At 60.1% G+C, this 22,236-nt stretch overlaps 1 protein-coding gene across 11 annotated transcripts in view; it reads right to left on the bottom strand.

Moving 5' to 3' along the window:
* Nucleotides 1-22,236, bottom strand: part of RIMBP2 (RIMS binding protein 2) — a 206,437-nt gene that overhangs the window by 37,848 nt on the left and 146,353 nt on the right. For 9 of the 11 annotated variants that reach the window (XM_047697843.1, XM_047697846.1, XM_047697845.1 and 6 more), the window contains 5 exons: nt 18,982-19,032; nt 8,427-8,628; nt 4,625-4,770; nt 3,987-4,063; nt 402-511 (listed from right to left, as the gene is read on the bottom strand). In XM_047697843.1, the coding sequence (XP_047553799.1) occupies nt 402-511; nt 3,987-4,063; nt 4,625-4,770; nt 8,427-8,628; nt 18,982-19,032 (586 nt within the window). The remainder of the gene's footprint in view (nt 1-401; nt 512-3,986; nt 4,064-4,624; nt 4,771-8,426; nt 8,629-18,981; nt 19,033-22,236) is intronic. The other 2 variants (XM_047697840.1, XM_047697850.1) reach the window with 1 other exon arrangement.

Here is a 22,236-nt window from a genome sequence, read left to right as displayed (position 1 = left end):
CCTGTACTCAGGCTAACAGGTGAGCGGGGGTGAGGGGGGGTATGGCGAGGCATCCCAGAGGGAGGTTGTCACATTCCCCATCGCAAGCTGGGGGAGGGATCCAGCAGGATGTGGGCCAGACAGCAGCAGGAGCCGGAGGTCGGTGGGGTTGCCCTGAGCCCGTAGAGGCCACCACCCATCCTGCTGGGGAAGGGGTCAGCTGGGGGAGCCCAGGGCGGTGGGGCTGTGAGATGGGAGAGGCAGGAGATCCCCTTTGGGACATGGTATGGGCAGCAGCCACGGGGCAAGGAGACCCTCCCGAAGAGGGCCGTAGGAGCCAGGCCCGGCTGTCAGGCCCCTAGCAGACTAGCAAGGCGGGTGGCCCAGCCCCAGCACGCTCACCGGCCCGCACCCCGACTGACCTTCATAGAAGCCGTCCTCGTCCATGTCCCCGTAAACGTAGAGGTACTTCCCTGCCGTGAGGGGCAGCTCGGCCTCGGGGTTCTCATTGGGCCCGTCGAAGGGGTTGTAGCTGGAGAAAGGAAGGACAGCCTGGAGCAGGTGGTCTGCGTGGAGGCGGAAGTGGCACCCCCGCCCCTCCCCCCTGCACCGACACGGAAGGAGAGGGTGTGCGTGGGGGTCTGCGTGCCCGAGGACACCTGCCGCGTCTCCGGCAGTGACACGTACTCAGATCCATAAGCGGAAACGACGGCTCACCCTGCAACCCTCCTGTACGTGTAATTTAGCAGAAAGAGAGCCGTATTCCCTCGGCTTTTGAGTAATCTGCTTGTTTTTCAGTTTCCAGAAGGGCGTGACCCTCCCTCGTCTCAGGAAACACTCCCTCGCGTCCTTGTTAATGGGTGAGGACTATTCCACTGAACAGACCAACCCGTTCCATTAACCAGTGTCCCAACGCTGGGGATCGATGTTGCTTCTAACCTTTGGTTAACAGGATCACCGTTGCGGTGATATCCTCCTAAGCACTGCTTGGCACACTGCCACACGTTCTTCCCAAAGGTAAGTCCCAAGGAAGCAAATCGGTTTGCTCAAAGGCTCAGATATTTTTAACGTCCGGGTGACTACAGCCAGAAAGTCCTGCACAAACGTGGAGGTACCATGTGCCCTCCCCTCCCCCTCAGGGTATGAAGGTGCCCTCGCTCTCAGGTCCCCAGAATACTGGCACGAATATATTTTATGGTCATGCCCAATTTGCCAAGAACATCTATGGTAGGTGAATTTTGGGTTTTCTGACTTTGGTTCTCTAAAATTTTAAATAACAGAAAAGGCCCCGATAAGAAAAGTAAAATGGCATTCCCGGTAGTCTAAGATGACAGCCACGTCCTGTAAACGTATAAACATGACACCGTGATGGTTCACAGGCCAGCAGCCCTGGGAGGCTCACCGACACTGTCAGAGATGCATCTGAGGTGCTCGGCGAGGAAAGCAGAGTTATCACAGGGCGAGGTACGGCGCCTGCCCAAAGTCGCCAGCTCCCTAAGTGGGGGGTGGTGTGGAACCAGAGTCCGGGCGCCCCAGTCCCCGTCCTATGTGGATTTCATGGCACTGAGTCGGTCTGTGGTTCCCTATCTATGTCCCAGGGCCCAGGAATGCTGTGCAACCACCTGAGGGGTTTCAGAAGTCAGTAATGGCCCGGGGCCCTCTACACCAGGAGCAAACCCAGACATGTGCTCACTGTGAAAGCCCAGGGGTGGAGGAAGTGGGGAAACACTTTGGCAAGGGGACCAAAGGCCCTGGGGCAGGGAGCTGAGAGCCAGCCTGGTGGGAGGTGAATGCAGGAGTGTCGAGGGATGAGGATTAGCAGGTCCCATCGTTCACTGTGGATTTGGTCTCCAGAGCAGGGAGGTTTCAGGAGTGTGAAAGTAGGGTGTGACTTGAGCAGGTCTGCAATTTGCGGAGACCCTCAGGGTGCCCTGTGCATAGGGGCTGGCGGAGGAGGGGGAGGAGGGGGTTAATGGGAGGTGGAGAGGGGGTGAGGATGCTGGATCAGCGAGCGGCACAGGAGGGGAGGAAACTGGGCTTTGCCTGGACACACAGAGTGAGGGGCTGGGGGCTGAAGGCTTTGCAGGTCAGGATGAGTGGAGAGGGACACGCGCACGGAGTCGGGTCCACAGGCAGGGGCTGGCATGGGGAGAAGGGAGGGCCAGGGTCAGTTTGGGGTGTCTTGCTGAAGTCATGAGGGTAAAGCACCCTGTGCACCCTCATCTGCAGACAGAAAGAGGGAAGGCCCAGTGCTGCCATGGCGTCCACGCGCAACAGACCGTCTACAACATGAGATCTGTGGATGCAGAGAGCCCGGGGGCTTCCAGGGCAGGCAGTGGGGGTGGCCCAGCCGCGGGGCGAGGCGCTAGTGACGGTGGGCGAGCATCCGGGACACAGTACATTTTACACGGTGACTTGTGTCCCATGTGAGCGACTTCCATCTGAAGTGGGGACATGCGGGCGGCCATCGGCGTGAGGTGAAGGCACCAGCCGCCATGGGAAGTGGCATTGAGATCAGGGCTTCTCCTGTTTTCAGTTTGGGGAAACCTCTTTCCGGGGGCCTGCCTGAACAATGTTGGTGTTCGGGCCCCGGGAAACCCCCCAAACTTCTGCCTTTCCCTTCAGTAGAGGGAGCGTGAGCCCAGGGCACACGGCTGGGGAGGCAGGGGTACGTGGTTTGGGAAACTGCAAGCCACTTTGGTTCAGCTCAGCATCCCGGCTGGGGGCGCCCCCACCTTCTCTGTGATGCAGGGCAGGCCCTGCCGTCCTGGGGCCCTGTGGCTCCTCCCAGTGCTGGGGTTAGGGTCCCTGCAGACAGTGTGTGGGATGTGTGGGGCGCAGCCAGCATTCAGAGCGGGGTGCCAAACAATTCCATTCCTAGGTATGGACCAACAGGCTTCCTAACGGAGTTGTGGCCCGGGGAGCTACACCAAATGTCTCTGTTATCTGAGCAGCAGAAGTGTGTTTTCATGGGCAAAATGAACAGATCCCTAATCAGAAAATAATCTGCTCATCAGCATAATGGCTGTCAGAAATGGCTCTTGCTGGAGAAAACAAAAGAGTGTGGAAGGTGCTCAGCATGGCTAAAACCCAGGCGGTCCCGCCTGCTGGAAGCTGGAGGCTCTGCTGGGGGTGGTGTCTGCGGGCCGCAGGCAGACTCGGGGCGTCGAGGACAAGAGCCTGGGTCTTGGCCGAGCATGAAGAACAGCAGAGACGAATGTTTCGTGCTGCTTGTTAGCATCTAATTCCTAAGTGTCGGCGCCAACGGCAGAATCCGGAGTCCAGCGCGCTTTCGGTGGAAGGTCGAGAGCTGGTGGGGACCTGGTGGCTCTGCGCCCATCCTTGAGTCGTGCGGACCCCGTGGCGCGTGCATTCTTGCTGACCGTGGACACTGCAGGCCCCCCATGAGAGACGAGCTAGGGAACCACGGCCCGCAAGGAAGCCAGGGCCGAGGAGGCCAGGGACCCATGGCTCCACACAGGAGCATCCCCCGAGTTTCAGCCTGCTGCCTGCCGGGGCTAAACTGTGCCCCCAAAACCTGTGCTCACGTCCCAGCCCCCAGGTCTGGGATCTTGGCAGATGTGATCACGTGAAGATGGGGTCACACTGGAGTCAGGTGGGCCTCAATCCGGTGACCAGCGTCCTTACCGAGAAGGAGAGGAAGCAGGGACACACAGGGCGCCAGCCACGCGAAGACAGGCAGAGCCTGCATGAGGCACATGTCACTAAGGGACGCCCAGGGCCACCGGAAGCCACGCGAGCGCCCAGCGAGCACGGCCTCGCGAGCACCCTGATCTCGCACTTCCTGTCTCCAGGCCCCAGAGAGAACGCACCCCCTATGGGCTCCCTCGTAGCTGCCGAGGTCCAGGGAAACACTCTTCGCGTCAGAATGGACATCAGACCTTCCTCGTCCGCCCACGCTGGGCTGGTGGAGCGGGTGCCTGCGGGCGAGGGCCCCGGGGGAGCACTCCCGGACGCTCAGGGGCAGAGCGGAGTTTTGCACTTACCTGTAGCGGGCGACGCACAAATGGACCTTCCCCGAGTATCTCTGCTTGGAGGTGCTGGAATTCCGGGCGTCATCCATCTGTCAGAGACGCAGACAGCGTTCTGGTTAACGCTTCGTGCCAGGAGAACACGGGGATCCCCTCCGGCCCTGCCAGGCTTCCTGCCCCAGACCGCAGCCCTCCTGTGAGATGCCAGCCCTGAGACGAGGCGGCTCCCCAGCGTGGGCCCCCCAGTCACACGGGGGTGGGTGTTTATAAAAACGCATCTCCCCACCCCACGAGTGGACCCGAGGTGGGCCCTTCCCTGACCCACGGCGTGGAACTTGCCGGGCGGACCAGGCAAGTGTGCTGGGCCCTGGCGCACGTCTGTGGAGACACAGAGATGGGCAGTGACCGTGTCGTCTGCTCACGGGGGCTCAGCCCCAGGACAGAGACGGACACTGCCCATAGCGCTCAATGGTCAGAGGGCACCTGGGACATGCCGAGACATGCAGGAAGACTGCCTGGAGGCGGTGACATGAGGGTGGGTAAAGACTGGATATGGGAAGTTGTGGGAGGGTGGAGGAGGAGGAGGGAGGGGGAGGAAAGGTGGGAGGACCTTCATGTTCCCACCAGCTGCATACACGCCGGCCAGAACTCACGTCTGATTCAAATCTGCATCTTGGGCTGGCGGATCGCGACAGAAAGGCAGGCTTGACGGACAGAGGCTCTGGCTTGTCACCAGGGAGCAGGAGGGGCCGGATGTAGTCCCCGATCACCGTGCGGCTTCCAATGGCGCTCTCCTGACCTGTCCACGACACGAGGCAGTGTGAACAAGCACACGGTCCTTGCGTTCCCCGGCATGCCTGTCCCCTCGTTGCCATCAGCCTTGGGGTTTCCTGTTGGGATCTGCCCCCTCCCGCCCTCGGTGCCCATGACCAGCCTGACCCCTGCCACACTGGGCCATCCCCGGAGGAGGCCACTCCCGCCCCTGAGGATGGTTTGGTGGCAATGGTGGTGTTGCATGCGACAAGAAGGTCCCATCACAGGGAAGTAAAGGGAGGCATGGAGGAGGCGGCTCTCCCTTTCCCAGGCTACCACGTGGGAGGCTGTGATGCTCGGTGATGCTGCAGCCACGTTGCCACCAGGAGGAGAGTTGGGTCCCATCGGAGCGCTCATAGAGGGGGAGCCACCAGATGGGGGGACTGCCTCCTGGGCACACGGTTGGAGCCCCCAAGTCCAGCTGCTCTGGGAGCTGAGCCTACCAGCTCCTTATCCTGTCAATCAGTAAGTTCCTTTGGTTCGCACTGGTTTAGGTCAGCTTTGTGGTTATTTACAACAAAAAGAGTCCTAACACACAAGCTGGCGAAAGGGCCAGGCATTTTTAGGGTTCCAACATGAAACACAGGAGCACAATCCCCACCCTGACCTCTCTGTCCACCCTCTGTCTGTGGCAGTCCCACCACAGGATCGCCTCTCTGAAGATGTGACCTGCTGCATCCCAGCTAGGAAACACCCTGTGATTCAGTCTAAGACGGGAAGTGTCCCATGTCCCACCTGCCAGGGGCCCCACAGCTCGGCCTGACTAAGGGAACGGTGAGAAAGCGCTCCTGAAAAGGATTCAGTGCCACAACAGACACGGGGCTCTGCTAGGGCATCGGATCCCGGAGAGCAGGGGCGTTGCCTGGTGGCTGCCCACTGCGCTCTCCGTCCATGGCAGGTGCTAGGCCCATAGCGGCACAAAGCACTGTGCTTCTCATTGCCCGGGGCCGTGGGGGACTGCGATCCCTGACCCACGGCCGGTCCGGCCGGCGCCCTGTGAGTGGAGCTGAAGGGCCCACTTTTGGGCAGAAGCTTTTGGAGCAGGTGTGTGAGTCACTGCTTCCTTTTCCCTTCGGTGGAATATTCCAGACAGAGAGGCTGTGACTTCCAGCATTCCCGAGTGAGGACAGGGCAGCCAGTCCCCAAAGCTGGGCACGTGAAGCCCAGGCATCGTGGGGCTATTCCGGTGCTTATGGTCTTCTCTCACCCATCCTGACCGGTGACCGCGGGGGAGCGCGGCCCTATGAGATGAACACTGTGGAGTCTCCTTGTATTCACACTTGGGTCACACAGCCCGGTCCTTGGGAGGCGGGTGTCCCCTGCCATCCAACTCAGAGCCAGCGTGAGACGAGAGGCAAAACCATCAGTGCCCTCGGCCGCGCTGGCCCCCATGTGCTCCTCCGTGGCGGGTGATGCCATCTCTGAGATTCCACCTGGACGTAACGGCGAGGGCCTGTGCTCATGTCCAACGTGGCCCACAGTGCAGCCTGTGGTCCCTTCGTGGCTCCCAATCAACCCACAATGGTCTCCTCAAACCCCAGGCCTGGCTGACTCAGGCAGGAGGATGCAGAGGGCGGTGGGCCGAGCATCTGCCCACGACCCTTCTTCACCTCATGCTGGCCCTTGACGCTCCACTAAGACCCGGGTTCTCCCCGGGGCACCCACCCATCAGAAAATGCCCAGGGGAGGATGGTCCCCGCGGGAGGGTTTTCTTCTGTCAGCAATGTCGGCCTGGCGAGGGGGAAGCCAAGTGCGTGTGGGCCCTGCCAATGGGGGCCCCCCAGGGCAAGGTCGCACATCGTTCCATGAGCTCGGTCCATCTGGACGGCGGGAAGACAGAAGCCGTGGGACAAACCTACTCATCTACCATGGTCCCAGCAACCGACTCCGCACCATGCGCCCCTGCTGGCTTTGCTCCCGCTGAGCACCCACGTCCACCGTCGTGAATCATACCCAGTTTCCCAGAGCCATCTCGGCACCGAGCCACGCCCACCACACTCACATTTACACACTTTCCGGGAGGAGCTCACGCAGCAGCACCAGGACGCCGCGGTGAGAAGGGCCTGCCTGCCACGTGCAGCTTGGCAGGGGACGGGCATGCAGGGGCATAGGCCGGGCGTGTGACCAGGCTGAGCACCTGCCTTCCCTGGCGGCCTAGGCCTCTGGTGCGAGCCACGCAGAGGCACCACGGGACCAGACCCTCTACACCCCACACCCCCAGGCAGGAGCTCGGCATACAGAGGGCCGTGGTCTTCATCCCCATGTGGTGCTCTGCGGGGCCCGCGTGGATCCCGTCTCTGCCCTTAGGATCTGACTGTGTCCCCATCCCAGGTTGCCATCATAGCTCTGAGCGCAGCTCTGGGAGTCACCAAACGTGCTGGGGCCGTGAAAAGCACGTCCTGGCCAGACTTCCACGGCCACCCACCCTGAGAACGTCCGTTTCATCCGTAAGAGCTGAAACCCTCCTGCCTCTTCCTACCCTTCAGACGACATGGCCCCAGCATCGCTTCCCGGAAGTGAACATCTGCGGCCGCCTGATCTAACACGTCACCCTTCCTACCCTGGGTGACCTTCCACCTTGTCACCCTGTCCTCACACATCTGTGCAAGTCATTCCTCTGTTCCTTGTTTCTTGTCTGTCTCCACCCACCGAGAGGAGGCTCTCTGTGGGGCCCGGCCGGCCGTTCAACCTCACAGATGCAGTCCCCCGACCCGGCCTGGGTGCCCCGTGCTTTGGGGACACTGTGGAAGGACTTGCCACACGGCACACCAGCTAACGGCAGAGCGGGACAGGAGGGACAGTGCTGACAGCAGCCAGGCAGGGAAGCGTGATTTACCAAGGAACAGGCAGCCTCGCGTTGTCGTAACATTATGGAGCCCTAAGAAACCCCATGCTATGTTTTGATGACAACTGGGGGAAGTCTGGAAATGCTCTCCTTTAAGGAATTCCAACGGGAGGTTGTGACACTCATTTTCCCTTAATTAAAACAACAACTTTTAAATAGATGGGTGTTCTTGCAAACAGGATGACCTGTGCGGGTGGCCCTTGGGTGAGGAGAGCTCTCCCTGACAGCCCAGGGCAGCCCTCTGGATCCAGGCAGGAGCCCAGCCGTGAGGCCGCCAAGCAGACTCAGTGGTCTTTCTGCCAGATACAAAGACAAAGTCCCTCCTCCAGCTCCCAGGGTCAGACCATGCCGCTCCAGCCCTGCTCCCTGAGCATGAGTGGGACATGCACCACTGTGACCCTCATGGCCTTCGTGGGAACAGGAATCTGTCCCCATGTGGAGGCCGCTGGGCATGAAAGCTGGGAGGCAGCCATGGCCCAGGGGTGCACCTCACAGAACCCAGGGCCGGAGCTCCCCACTCACCCCTGGGAGCTGTGTGACCCATGTGAGGGCCTCGGTCTTTCCCTCTGCAGAGTGGGACCAGGACAGCCCCTGCCACACGTAGCCGTGCCAGGAGCACATGTGCTGACACCCACAAGTACTTACAGCCGGGGCTGCAGGGTGCCTGCCATCACCCGGAGCCCCAGGATGCTGGTGTCCGGTGTGGGGGTCAGACACATGCTGTGCACGCCCCACTGCAGGGCTACTGGCCGCACTCTCCCCTACCCCATGATACGGGGGGAGGGGCGGGCACTTACCTTTGCTGATGGAGGGGGCGAGTCCGTTCATGAACTGTGGGAAAGGCTTGCCGGACCTGGGGACGTCCAAGGAGGCCCCAGCGCTGCCCCCCAGCAGGTCGATCTTCCCGGCGTGCTGCCGGAGCCTCTCCAGGTCCTGCGACAGCAGGCTGAACTGCTCACTCTGCGTCCGGCATTTCTCCTCCAGCTCCCGCACCTTGCTCTGCACGGCAGAGGCACGGCACACAGTCAGGGGTGTGCAGTGGCGGGGGTCGTGCATGCTGGGGCGTGCCCACAGGGGTGTGACGGGGAGCTGCCTCCTACCTCCACGGGAGAACATTGTCTGATAAAACCAGGCGTCCCTTCCCCGGCCGGACGTGGGAAACCGTGCATGCCACACAGCCCACCAGCACTCAGATCCCAGCCAGCCGAAGACAGTTCTGAGCTGTGTGTGCCACCTGGGCACTTGTGGCTGGCACACCTCGCCACAGCCGTTTGAGATTCAGAGTATGAGGCAGTGACACAGCCCAGACTTGTGGGGCAGCTCAGCGGCCAACCTGCCCGATGCGTTTTTCTCATGGGGACACCCACCCCTAGCCTGCAGTGCCCCAAGGAACACTGCTCTGGCAGTGAAAGGAGGTTCTTTCTGCTGGATTCAGTCAGCAACACGGCTGCCACGTGCAGAGAGGCAGAGAAGTCTCCGGAGCCCTGGGAAGGGGGGCTCCCTCGGGCACACTTCAGGGAAGGGGCAGCTCCCTCCTGCCTCTGCTCCTGTCCCGTTCCTTCCCCGCTGGCTCTCAGGGTGGATGACTTCACACGCACGCTCACATCCCCAGACGCTCATGGACCACACTTCCGATCCTGGTGCAGACGCAGGGCTCCATCTCACCAGGGCACTGTCTGCAGCTGGGCGCCCAGGCCACGGAGGGTCTCGTGGAGGGTCAGCTCTATCCCCACCCCCGTGGCACCCTCTGCTGCTGCTTCCCACCCCACGCACCCTGGTCCATGGGCCCCTAGTTACTTCTCGTCTGTCTCCAGACGGGATGCGAAGCTCCAAGCCTTCACTCTTTCTGCTTCCCAGAGACATTCTCAGTGCTTTTCACAGAATCAGACACATAGTAGGTGCTCAATAAGCATTTGCCCAATCAGTGAAAAGAGGGAACTCTGATTGGCAGTGTGGTGCCCTATTTCGTCTGTGTGGAGTCCTGCCTCGTCTCTGGTCCTTACTCTGTGATAAATGGAAAATCCCATCTGCTGCGTCATTAACTCTGTGCGCTGCCTGGTAGCCCCCGCTCACGGCTCCACGAGGGGAGAACCGTCTGCATCTTCCCCCCGCTCACAGGTCGGCTCCACGAGGGGAGAACTGTCTGTGTCTTCCCTGCTACGTCCCCAGCACTTGGAACAGGGTTGCGTACCGAGTCAGTGCTCAATAGATCTTTGCTTTAACATGGGTGTGTGTGCGGAAATGCAGGGACAACCAGAACAGCCCTTGGCCTACAGAGGGCCAGCAGCAGACACGCTTCTCCTCCTCCCCTCTTCCTCCTCCTCTCCTCTTCCCCTCTTCTCCCCCCGATCCTCCTTTCTTCCCACTCTCCTCCTCCTCCCTCCTCCCCATCTTCATCTTCCTCTTCCTCACAACCCCTCCCACTTCCTCCTCTCCCTCCTTTTCCTTTTTCCCACTCTTGGCCCCTCCTCTCCCTCCTCCTCTTTTTCCCCCTCCTCTTCCCCCACTTCCTCCCCATCTTTATCCTCCTCTTCCTTACCTCCTCTCCCTCTCCTCCCCCTCCTTCTTCCTGCCCCTCTCCTTCGGCTCTTCCTCTTCTATTCATCCTCCTCCCCCGCTCCTCTCCCCCTTCTCTGGCATTAAGCTTTCCAGCTCCTTAGTATAGAATGAAATGCTATTTATGTCTGTGATCAGGGATTTCTAAAAATAAACCTAACAAATCCCAAGCCTATAATTAATTTCTTCGATTCATTAAAAAAAAAATCAGCAGGATTCTTCTTTCAAAAAGCTGAATGAGCTTATCTGCGATCGCTGCTTCCCAAGGCAGAGACGTGAGCTCAGCACTCCTGGGCCCCGGGTGGGGGACCATGCAGGACCCCGCTCCAGTGGGGCCGACCCCAGAAAAGGGGAACTTGTCAGATGCCCTGAGGTCTGGGGCCCTGACTCTCCCAAAGCATTTGCTCCGGGGCAGAGCCGTGAACCCCGAGGGACGGGCAGAGTCCTCAGATGGGGAGAGCTGGCCCTGCACATCCCGGGACGATCCAGGTTCAGTGGCTGGTGGGAGAACACGAGCACCGTTTACGTGGCCGTGAACTCATTTCCACATTCGTTAGGAGAAAGGCTGGCAGGTGAAATCCTCAGTACTACGTGTTTGTGAAAATGACCCAATGAAAACAGCCTGTAGAATCTTCACTTCCGTACCACGCTAGAAATGACAAAGCCAGAGTGACAGAGAACAGATCGGTGGTGGTCCGAGCTGGGGCCCAGGACGCTGTGACGTGCAAGGAGCAATGGGACGGGGGACGGGAATCTCCATGTGCACGCAGCCCCGCGGAGCTATACGCTGAAGGAACATAAAAACAGGAGAAATCCAAGAGCCAACAGATTTAACCCGCGATGGTGCCATGGACAGCCGGCCCGCGCAGAGGAAGTCTCGGTGGTGCACGCGGAGTGCGGCTGAGGTCCTCATGGGCCTCCTCTGGGACCTAGCGTTCGAGATGCACCTGTCACCAGCAGCCGGCTGCGGGGGCTGACATGGTGCTCTGGGAGAGAATGGAGCCCCGAGACGAAGGGGTAACAGGCAGTCCCAGACACACCCTGCAGGGCTCAGACACGCCCTAGGGACAGCATCACACACAGGCCCCTGACAGCAGCTGTCCCGGGCCACTACGAACGGGTGTCCTTGGCATTCACTGCTGGCGGGCACAGCCCCTGAGCTCTCTGGGAACTGCCCTCGGTGACCCCCTCCTTCCAGGACTGTTGTCTTGTTCAGGGGTCCCCTTCACTGACAGCGAGCGACTGGGACGCGCCATCTCCCCCCACGGCTTGCCCAGGACGTGATGCTCCGAGGAGTGGTTGGTGACATGCAGGTGAGGGAGTCCCGGGAGCAGGGGCGCATGGTGGACTTCAGAGCCTCGGTGTACCCAGATGTCCAGGGAGGCTGCTGGGGCATGCCGGGCGGGGGAGCTCGGGTGAGCCGGAGGACGCTGGGGGAACAGAGCATATGGGAGCATGCGTGTTCTGTCTGGAGGAGACTTCTGCTCAGCCCTGGTCCAGAACCATGGAGGCAAAACTTCTAGTCTCCCAAAAGGAGCAGGGGGTCTTTAATTTAATGCAAAAATCTCTCGACGTTTAAATGTTAGCACGTGAATCAGAGGCCCATCCACGTCCGGACTGACACGGCCGGTCTGGAGACGGCATGGCTGCTCGGTGACCCCAGGCGTGAAAACCCACAGCAGCTTCCTCGGACGCCTGAGGGGGGCCAGGCAGGCAGTGGCACAGGGGAGGTGTGGTTCGGTGTGGCAGGCAAAGCTCCCCGTGTCGCTCCGGTAGTAGCCAGCGGTGGGAGAGGCCTGGCCGCCCCGCTCCTTTGCTCCAGGTTGTGATGAAAGCCAGGCTCAAGCGCGTACAGGCACGGAGCAAGCAGGCCCCTCGGCGTTTGTCCGCAGCTCCACGACGTCCTGCCTGTGCCCAGGGGACCTCCCGCCACCCGAGCCCACGGAAGGTGCCCCCGAGGGAAGCAAGTCCAGCTGACGAGCCTGGTCCGGGAGGCCTCAGGGAACCAGAAACCCTCCGAATCCACGTCTGGACATGGGACCATTCAGAGGCTTGGGGCTTCCATTCCAGTCTTCTGTCTGCTGTCCCGTTCTGTCCCCTATCCGCTCAGGAGACAGATGACACCTGACGCTTGAGCCCGTTCACTTATCTTGAAAATCTTTAACGTCACCAACAAACGTTTCTCGCAGTCGTCGTGCTCAGGAAAAAACTGACACTTCACCACGGTGTCTTCCGCCTGATACTGGCCCCACGAGTGAGCATGGCTGGGACAGCGCTAGAGACACAGGTGGCCGACTTCTTCGGGGCAGCTGCGCTCTAAGGTCTGCACTGCCCGCTCCTGGGATGGGCTTCTCCACGGCGACAGCAACTTCCCGGGACACGAGCTCTCCATCCAATAAGACTGTCAACTGTCCATCCAAGACCCCAGAGCTCCAGACCCTGTGGGGGACCCTCCTGTGTGTCCACAGCTCATGTGGGCACGGTTAGAGGCCATCCCCAGAGACATGAGGCCATCCAGCCTCTGACGTGCCGGCTGGGAATGCCGCCGCCCCCCCCCCCCCGCCGGGTTTTCACGCCCAGGATCACCGGGCCACGTCAGCCCGGACGTGGATGGGCCTCAGACGCACTTCGCACCAGTAGGAGGAATGGCTTCCCGGAGAGCAGGAAGGCAGCAGCAACCCCACCAATGTGCCCGGCTGGCTTGTCCCCACATCAGTGTTTATTTCAGGAGCCAGAGCCTGGTTGCCTCCTGGATGGGCGACCCCCGGGTAGCTGGCCACCTGCAGGCAGCAGGAGGACAGGCCACGCAGACCGCGGCGGGAACAGATGGCACAGTCATCAGGCAAGCACACTATCCCTGGAAGAAACACGGAGACTGGCCAGCGTGGTCGTGGGTATTTATAAAGATGGAGGAAAACACATCCGGAGCACGATGGCTAGCTATCAGGGCCCACCACTCCGCATTCCACATCCGCCTTCCGGGCCTTATAGAGCTAGGACGGCCACGTGGAGGGTCGGGCCCTGTGTCCAGCCAGGGCAGGCGGAGGGTACACGGCTGCCCACTGTGAATCATCAGAGCAGCAGGGAGAACCCGGGGGCGTCCCGGGCAGACTGGGCCCCCATGCATGGGAGTGTCTGGGAGGAACATTCCGTGTCACGTCCTGACCTTGCGGCTGCTCACGCGGGGCTGTTTGCTTGCTCTGTGCTGGGCGCTGTCGGGGACTCATAACGCATTATCTCTCATTGCCGGGGAGACCACCGGGTCAGGTGGTATGAGCCCACAACACAGGGAGGGAAACAAGGCCAACATGCATGAAAGCCAAGGGTCACACGAAAGCCAGGGGGTCACACGCCAAGCAGGGGCCGGACTAACCCAGGCCTCTGACTCCAGGTTCCAAGCTGGCTATACATCCTTGGTCCCCCACTCACTCATGTGGACCTGGACGCATGTCCCACAGCCTCCGTGGACCTCACTGCCTCCACCTAGAACGTGGGGTGAACCATGTCTTCCAGAACGCAATAAGGAATTGCAAAATCAGACTGTGGGGTGCATGGGAGGGCTCCATTAGCAGAAGCAACTGTCTTCTGGCCTCTGAGGGCAACACCACAGGCCTGACGCTGCAGAGAGGGGTGTGGCTACCCTAGTAAGTCCCACCCAAGCTCCCTCACACACCTGCCCCCCTTGCCTGGACATCTATTTTCAGCAAAGTATGAGAGTTCCTTTGAGTCCATGGGAGTCTCCCAGAATTCCCTACATTTTGTCACCAGTGGAGACTCTTGGCGGGACAATGTGGGCTTGAGCACAACATTGTCGCAAAGGAGGGACTCTGGTCAGTGTGGACTTCTCTGCGAATGTTCTGCACTCCACGCCGCGCACGGATCCCACACCACGAAAGCCCAGTGTCTTCAATGTTTGCTTTGGTTCGTGTGATTCGAAGCTCGTCCAGTTCTCCAACTTAAGCGGCAGTGAGTTCTAAGCTGGTGGGTTGGATCGTCGGGGCCTCCCTGCTTCTGGACAGACGTGCGCTCGTCACTCGGTGTTAGGTGTGCAGTAAGCACTCGTCATCTGTGGGGCCTCAGGATACCTCTATCACCTTGGGGTGCCAACATCGGTGAGGGGGGGCGGACGGCAGCCTCCGGGACACACAGCTGGAGTGGAGGTCGGTCCTGGGGCAGCCAAGCTCCCAAACACTGGGGCGCGCACGGCCTCCCTGTCCCTAACCACCTCAGCTCTCAGCGAAGCCTCACGGGGCTGCGAAGGCTATTCCCTGAGGGGAAGGAGGAGAGGGAGGGGGGAGGCTTCCTAAGACGAGTCGGATGTGAAACATTAATTCTAAGTCATACGTTATGGGTCCACTTCCTGGATTCTCAACTTGACTATTGTTCTGCTACATTTCGTATCAAAGTTGCGCTGTCCTGTGAGGATTCTAGGGGGTGGGGACAATGCCGGGCCAACCACCTTTTGGCTTCACTCCCCTGGCCCCAGGAGACTGCGCTTCCTGCTTCTCCTGCCGTGAGGTGGCACTGGCTCCGGCCAGTGGAGTGACCCAGCAGAGCAGGCAGGAGCTGACCCTGCTGTGGTCATCAGGAAGCCACACACGCCAGTTGGCACAGTCACAAGGTGCGGGGGCCTGCACCCCACAACGTCCCTGTGCCGTCCCCGGGTCATCTCCCCACATTGCCCCGTCCTCCCCATGTTGTCGCCACGTCCTCCCCGAGTCATCACTCGGAGGGGAGTTCTCTGGGGCCGTCCCTGAGCAGCAGCAGATGTCGCCTACCAGAAGTGACCTTCATATGCCCGGTGTGAGGTTGTGACCTGACCCTCAGCTTACGAATGCACCTGACAACCAGGTTCATCTCTGATGGGACCAGGCGTGTGTCCTCCTGCATGTGCACCTTCACCCACACACACACTCACCTGCTGCGTGGTCATCCAGTGTCCTAACACCAGCCCCACAGGGCGACCCCCCCACCCTTAGGCCCAGCAACACGGGGACCATTTTAGGGACCATGCCAATGTTTTCATTTCAGTTTCCTCTAAAATCAGAAACAAATGTATAATATTGACTCAGCGTGGGCTATATTCCTCTTTACTCCCAGGCAGGTGGAGCTAAAATATAATTTTTAATACTTTTATGGAGAAAGGGATGGGGCTCATGAAGCAAATGGGCACAGGGCCCAGGAAGGTCCCAATGCTGCCCAGATGCTAGGCCCCCTCCAGAGGACCCCGTGTCTTCCTGGGTCAGGGGGCACGCTGTCTGCTCTTCCTGCTTTCCCCAAAGGAGACCCAGGATGAAAGGAGCCTACACAGGTCCCTTCCCGGCTGTGACAAGCGTCTGGCATCGCGGGCAGTTTGAAGCCTCATCTGGAGCTGACGGCCAGTAAGCTGGGGGCCATGGGGAGAGGTGCTGGGAAGGCGCCCCAAAGACGGCACAAAGCAGCCAGAACATACACGCAAAGCACACAGCATGGGCAGTGGCGGGAATGAGGGAGGGTTTTCCCCTGTGACGGGCCCTGGAGCCCGTGCCCCCGAGCCTCACATGCAGGCCCTGCTCCCCTGCACACCTTTGTTTCTGCGCCTCGGACAGTGCTGCCCACTGGCCCTCCTGCCCTCGGGACCTAGCTCTGCTCTGGCAAGCTGTGCATCCCGGGGCAGGTGACTCAGGGTCTGTGCCCGATTTCCAGTCTGGGAAGAGGGTGATGACATTAGCGACCTCGCTGGGGGCGGGGGGGTGTCTACGGATTAACCCCGACACACGTGTCCAGTGCCCAGTGATCACGTGGCCTGCGCCCCTGCCGGGGAGGGCAGTGGTTCTGAGTCTCGCCACTGCCACCGTGTGAAGTCATTCACAGCTGCGGGTCTGCAGGTGGGAGAGCTGACCCCATGTCCCAGGGAGGCCGGGGTCCAGGGAAGCCGGCTGCAGTGCAGTGCCGAGCTCCTGGCGTCGGAGTCCAGACCTTGCTTCTCACCAGCTTGCCTTGGGCAAGTCACTGAACTGTGCCTCGGTTTCCCCTGGGTATCGCGAAGATTAAGTGACATGCTATGCTTGCTGTGCCCTAGATGTCCCTACATGTGCCCTAACGCCTGGCACAAAGGGAGGGTTCAGGGAGCCCTAGGTCACTGTCATTGGAGTATCATTACTATTATTAATTTTAAGATGTTCTCTTGCTTCTTCGTCTTCAAATTACTCCTCCATAGAGTGCCGGGGACACTCGTTCCCTAACAGTTCCTCCTTTGCAGTTTGCAGAGGGCTCGGTCATGATTCTGGAAAAGCTCTGTTTTCAGCTAACGCCTGACGCCCACCTTGGTGAAGCCCCACAGCGAGCCCAGATGATTCTGCGGGCGCTGGGACTCTCAGCACGCATCCTGACGGGATGGAGACCGCCCCCTCCTCCCGTCCCCAGACATCCTGGCCTCGCACTCATCAGAAAACGGGGCTCGGGAGCGCCCACAGCACTGGCTGGGCAAGGACAATGCCAGGAGGGGTTCTGCTGCCCCATGCTTGTGGAGACGACCCCATTAGTCCTGTGTGTGCGTCTCGCTGGGCAAGGTGGCAGCTGTTCCGAGCAGAGCCCCTGACTGAGGGGAGCCCCAACGTGCCATGGGGGACGTACACCCCCTCCAGGAACAGGAACACGCTCCCACAAAGCCCGCAGCGTGCTGCAGGTGTCCCTCATCAACACGTCTGGTGAAGGTGAGGTGCGGGCGGGGTGGAGGTTCAGGTCACTAAGACGCTGAGCCACGGCTCGGCCAAGAGGCAGGGCATGGGCTCAGCCCCCACACCCTCCGTCCCCACACTAGCCTCATGGACACGAAGCAATGCTTCCCTGACAATGGCTTTCTCAGAACTGCCCAGGGAGGGGTGACTGGGTCCCCCCAGGTTTCTGGGTCCCCCCTGACTTTGTGACTCTGCAGGGTGGGCAGGACCCAAGGACCGGCATCTCCAGCAAGCTCCCAGCGATGCCGATGCTGCTGGTCTGGGAACCCCACTTTGAGAACCCTCCCCTCGGTGACTACACGATCAAACTCAGTTTTGGAAAACACTCAAAACCCCATCCAAAGGGACAGCACCATTCCTCCTGTCTCATGGGTGTAGCGAGAAGGGCAGTGTCCTGTCCGTGGGAAGGAAGGCTGCCACCCTCACCTGCGGGAGGGGCCCCAGCCATGCACACGGCAGACACAAACACAGCGGGGGAACATTCCGGGGCCAGGGTTGAATCCCGATGACCGAGAGACAAACGGGCTGCATGCTGGGCATGTGGCTGGCCCAAGGGCAGAAAGAGTCCCCACACCTGCCACCACCCCACTGCACCCCTCACAGTCATCGGGGTTCTGGGCTGTCCTCCCAGCCTGACCCTTATGGCCATGGTGGGAACAGGAGACCAGGATCGCTGGGCCTGCTCAAGCCTTGCCGGGACAGAGCTTCCATTCCGGTGCCCAATGGCAGTGCCCCCCGCCCCCAGGAGTCCCCACACACCCCACAGCCGGAGGAAGCTCGGGCTGCCGGCTTCCCGGGGGGCTGAGCAGGCCCAGGGAGCCGTGGCGGCCCCAAGCACAAGGGAGAGCACCCCCAAGCACAGCGGCACGGGGGAGGCCCGAGCCCTCCGGTACCTGCATGCCGTCCAGCGTGTTCTGCAGGAAGCGCAAAGCAAGGCACAACCACGGAAGACGTTGTAAAGAAGAAAAGACACGCACCCTCAGCACGTCTGCGCTGCACCTGCCCCCCAGAGCACATTCCGATGCCACCCCATGCCGGAACATGCACGGCCCCAGCCCCGGGCCAGGAGACCCCCGTGGGCGGCCCAGAGGGCGGCTGAACGCAGGATGCACCCCATCCGGGGGCCCCGGGCAGTGGAGACAAGGACGCACGCCTGCAGCCAGGAGGCAGTCTGAACGGACGTGGGGGGCGGTTCAGGCGGGGGGTGGGGGTGGATTTTCCAGGGACAAGCATGGCCTCCGGGGGTCTGCTGCCATTCCCTCGGGTGCTAGAGCTCCCCCTGCCATTCATCACACTCACCCCTCCAGATACTCATTAGCTAATGGACGCGCTCAAAAAATCAACTTTAATATATGGGATGGCAATGGCGGGACCTTTCCCTGCGGGAGGAATAGATGTTATGAGGCAACATAAGGGAACTAGGAGAGGCACACTCTGCTCTCCGTGGCCACCATGCCCCTGGGGACAAAGGACAGGGCCATCTTCCCCCTGTATCCAGGGACGGCGGCCCACACAGAGGCCACCCAGGGCCACCCCCACCTGTGTGTCTCTAATGAAAAGGTAGGAGCTGTCTGGCCTCTGTCCGGGGGGTTCACAGCAGGAGGGGCCATGGCCCTGCTCACTAGTGTCCCCCGCTCGGACTCCCTGTGTCATCCCCTGTCTCATTCTGCAAATGCCTCCCCAGGTACCAGCAACCAAGCTCTTCCCCACCGTCAGTGCCGTCCCTGAAAATGTCCCTGATAGTGTGCCATCCACGGTTCATCCGCTGGCAGGGTGCCCACGGGAGCGGTCCACCCATACCCACATTTTATCCTCCTCCCCATCTTCCTCCTTGCGTGATCCCAGAGCAGCCCGCAGGGGACAGCGGGTCATGTGTGAGGCACCCAGCCCCGCGGCAGGCTGTGTGACTGTGGGGACGTGACTTCGCCTCTCTGTGTGGTCGTTGTGCTGCCCGTGGAGGGGGTGGGCGAGCAGTGCTAGTGGCTGGTGCCCGCGGGCACTCAGGAGTGGCCCCCACATTCACAGCTCCGACCTCGCCCGCCCCCCAATGCCAGCGGGTCAGGGTTCCGGCACTTACTTCTAGCAGCCGTACGGCACCTTCATGTTCCTTCTTAGCTTCAACCTGAGCCTTGTTTATGATAGAAAGAGAAAATAGTCAATGTTTAAAGCAGAGGAAAGAGAAGAGAATCAGACAAATGTCTGAATTATCAGGGCGTGGGTTCCTGCCATTTATCTCCCCAAAAAGCACCCTGTTCCGAGGTTCTAGACCAGTTCTCATTGCCCCCTGCCCTTTGGGCAAACACAAAACGAATGCCGGCCCGCTGGGATGCTCTTTGTCAAAATGGGAAAGGACACCCTGATCTGGCAGTGAGGGGACAGGTCAGTGGGAGGTCCCACTCCTCTAGAGAGAGGTGGTCACACACAGAAGGGGGCTGGACCCAGAAGGTCAGGACAATCCTTCTGGAAGCCTCAGGGTGTGGTGGGAGGGCATCATATCCCCAGGTGCCCGTAGCCGCTTGGGAAACAAGACACCGCCATGCAGACATGACTTCCAAGCAGCTGAAGGTCAGCGGCGATCTCTCCGGGCCCCAAGGTGAGCCCGAGATGGAGGTCCCTGAGCATCTGGTGGACTCTCAGCCAATCAGCCTGCGGTGGGGGGCGGCCCTATTCCAATTCCTTGAAGCAAAGCCATCTGCTCCACAGAATAAGAAATGTCACCCATTTCACCAAACCAGTCTCTCAGAAGGGCTGCTGCCTGAGCCACATGGTGGGTTCACACAAAACCAAAAAGCAACAGTATCATCCTTCATCGCAATGCCAGTGAGTACCACAGCCTGCCTGCCTGCCTGGCATTTGTGGCCGCCTCTTCCAGGAAGAGCCCCAGTTGTGCTGGGGACCCAGCCCCCGTCCTGAGAGCATGAGAACAGCTCTAGACGCTCAGTGGTTGGCTTCCGCACGGGTGTGCAGGCTGGCTACAGCTCTGCCCATGGATGCTGGGGAGAGGGGACAGATTCTTTTTGCCTACTTGACCCGAGCCCGAGTGGAGGACAGTATGGAGCCCCGCAGCCTTTCTGCCACCATGAGGGAGGAGGCTGGAGCAGCCAGAGGGCTCCCCTGGAAACCAAAAACGAAGCCAATGCAGAGGAGTGCAAAGGCAGGAGAGCGCTGGATCCAGCCGCATCTGAAGCCCCTCTCAGTTGGGCGCACGACTCAAATTCCCTTTTGCTGTTCTCTGTCCCTTGAAACCAAGCGTCCTAATGAACGCAGTCATCAGCTGCTGGAGAACATGCCACCTCCCGTTTTCAAGTCGGAGGCGCTAAAGTTTCCGTGAGAGCCTGAGCCTGAATCCTAAGCCGGGAAGGAAAGCTGGCCCACATGGCCACTCGGATGTCCCCTTGCACTGGTTTCAGTGGCCTCACAGATGTTCCCAGAGACGCCGAGGAGCGGGTTCAGGGGGAGGTTTATCTCCAACACTGCAGACCACCTGCGCCTGACAATTTCGAGCACTCGGGAAGGATCCCCATATTCGACTGAGATTTACATGTAGAATTCTTGGTTCTAGAGGAACATGGTCTCTGGGAGCCGGGACAGTGAGTAGGGACGGACAAAGAAGCCAGCGATCGTTATCCTTACAGCCTCCCCGGAGGAGGGAGGGCCCGGCATCCCCAGCACGGCCAGCACTGGGGGCGGCCTGAGATCCCGGCTCGCCTCACCCCCATGCGTCCTGCGGACATGGATCTCCATAGAACGCTTCAAGACCCGGGAAAGCGAAGGAACACCGGATTCATCACGCTGTTCCTGAATTCAGCGCGACCTTCAAGTGCTTAAAATCGTTCCTTTCAAAGCTGAAACGAGAGCGATGATAAATAAAATGAGGAGGGGGGGACGGACAGCCATCCGCAGGACGCACAGGGATTATATAAATAACCTCAGTACTGAGCCACTTGAGTCAAAGATAGTTTCCAACTGGCAGGATAAAAAAACAACAACAACAAAAAAAAACAAAGTGAGCTGTGAAAGCCTCGCCAAGTTCGCGGTAATGACTTGGCTTCCGGCTTCCAGAGATGATCGGGAGCTGGTTTTCATAGGCTACTTGCAAGCCAGGCCATTTGGGAAGTCAGGATAGACTGTTAAAACTAACAGTTGGAATCGGCAGCTCCAAATTCTCGCAACACCAAAGCAACAGCTTACGCGAGGCTCATCTGGGGTCCACAGCCAACCTGTGGGGAGCTCTGACCTGCCCACAGGACATAGGGACATGTGAAGGACCCGCAGCTGTCAGGGGCACAAGGGCCAGCTGTCAGAGGAAGGGGGCTGTCATCTGGGGAATTGAGGGTCCAAGACCGTGGGCTGACACAGGTGGTAGTTTCTGGGGAGGCACAGAGGTCCAGACACGCTGGGCTCAGCCTCAAGGTCTGGACACTCGGCTGGGATGGCCTGTGTGCCTAATGCGTGGTCTCCTTGGCGACTGGCAGAGGAGGGTGTGGCATGGATGCTGTGAGGGTGCAGCAGGGTGAGGGCACCATGACACTCTGCAGAAAAGGGTGGGCAGTCCTGGAACCGGGCTGGGGCCCCAAGGAGCCTCCCATCAGCACTAAGAGGAAGTGTTGACTGGACACTAGTCCCGCAGCTGTGCCCGGCAGGAGCACGGGGGTCAGTCCGTGACCCCCTGCCACTCACACACGACAGCAAGATCCCAAACGGCCATCCTTGAAGTGCAGGCAAAGCGCCGATCGCGACTCACGTGGCAGGCTTGGCTCCTCTTACTGCCCACGTCCGTGACAGCCCCAACCCCGAAAGCCACCCCCTCGCATGTGGGAGGAGTTCTGAGCCACAGCAAAATCGGTCAGGTCTGCAGATGAATTTTAAATTTGGAAAAACGCTTAGATGATCACCACGGCGACTGTAACTAGGCGAGGACGGAGCTTGCTCAGAAACAAAGTCTGAAGCGGGGGAGCTGCCGAGCTCTGGCCGCCGGTCGCCCAGAGAGGAGGGGCCTGGGGGTCTGGGCACCCACAGGCCATGGGGAGGACGGAGCCGTGGCTCAGTGACTCGTTCAACGGGCATTTACAAGTAGCACCTAGAATTCATCACCAGGGACTGTGACCAGCCATGGGTCCATCAGTGGCCGCTCCCCGCAGCTCTCCTTCCTTGTCTGGGGATCTCGGACCCTCATCATAAGCATTTGCTGAGCACCTGCTACGTGTCGGACCGTGATCTCAGGAGTGTAGACCCTACTCTCTGGAGAAAGACCGCAGGCAAACGGATGAGCCAACGGCACCCCCTGCGGGCTGGTGTGCCAGAGGCCACGTGAGCAGGGAGAGGAGCCCAT

The sequence above is a fragment of the Lutra lutra genome, chromosome 12 (genome assembly GCF_902655055.1).
Source record: "Lutra lutra chromosome 12, mLutLut1.2, whole genome shotgun sequence".
NCBI classification, from domain to species: Eukaryota; Metazoa; Chordata; class Mammalia; order Carnivora; family Mustelidae; genus Lutra; species Lutra lutra.
Note: the sequence above shows the minus strand (reverse complement) of the source record. Positions and strands in the feature narration are given on the sequence as shown.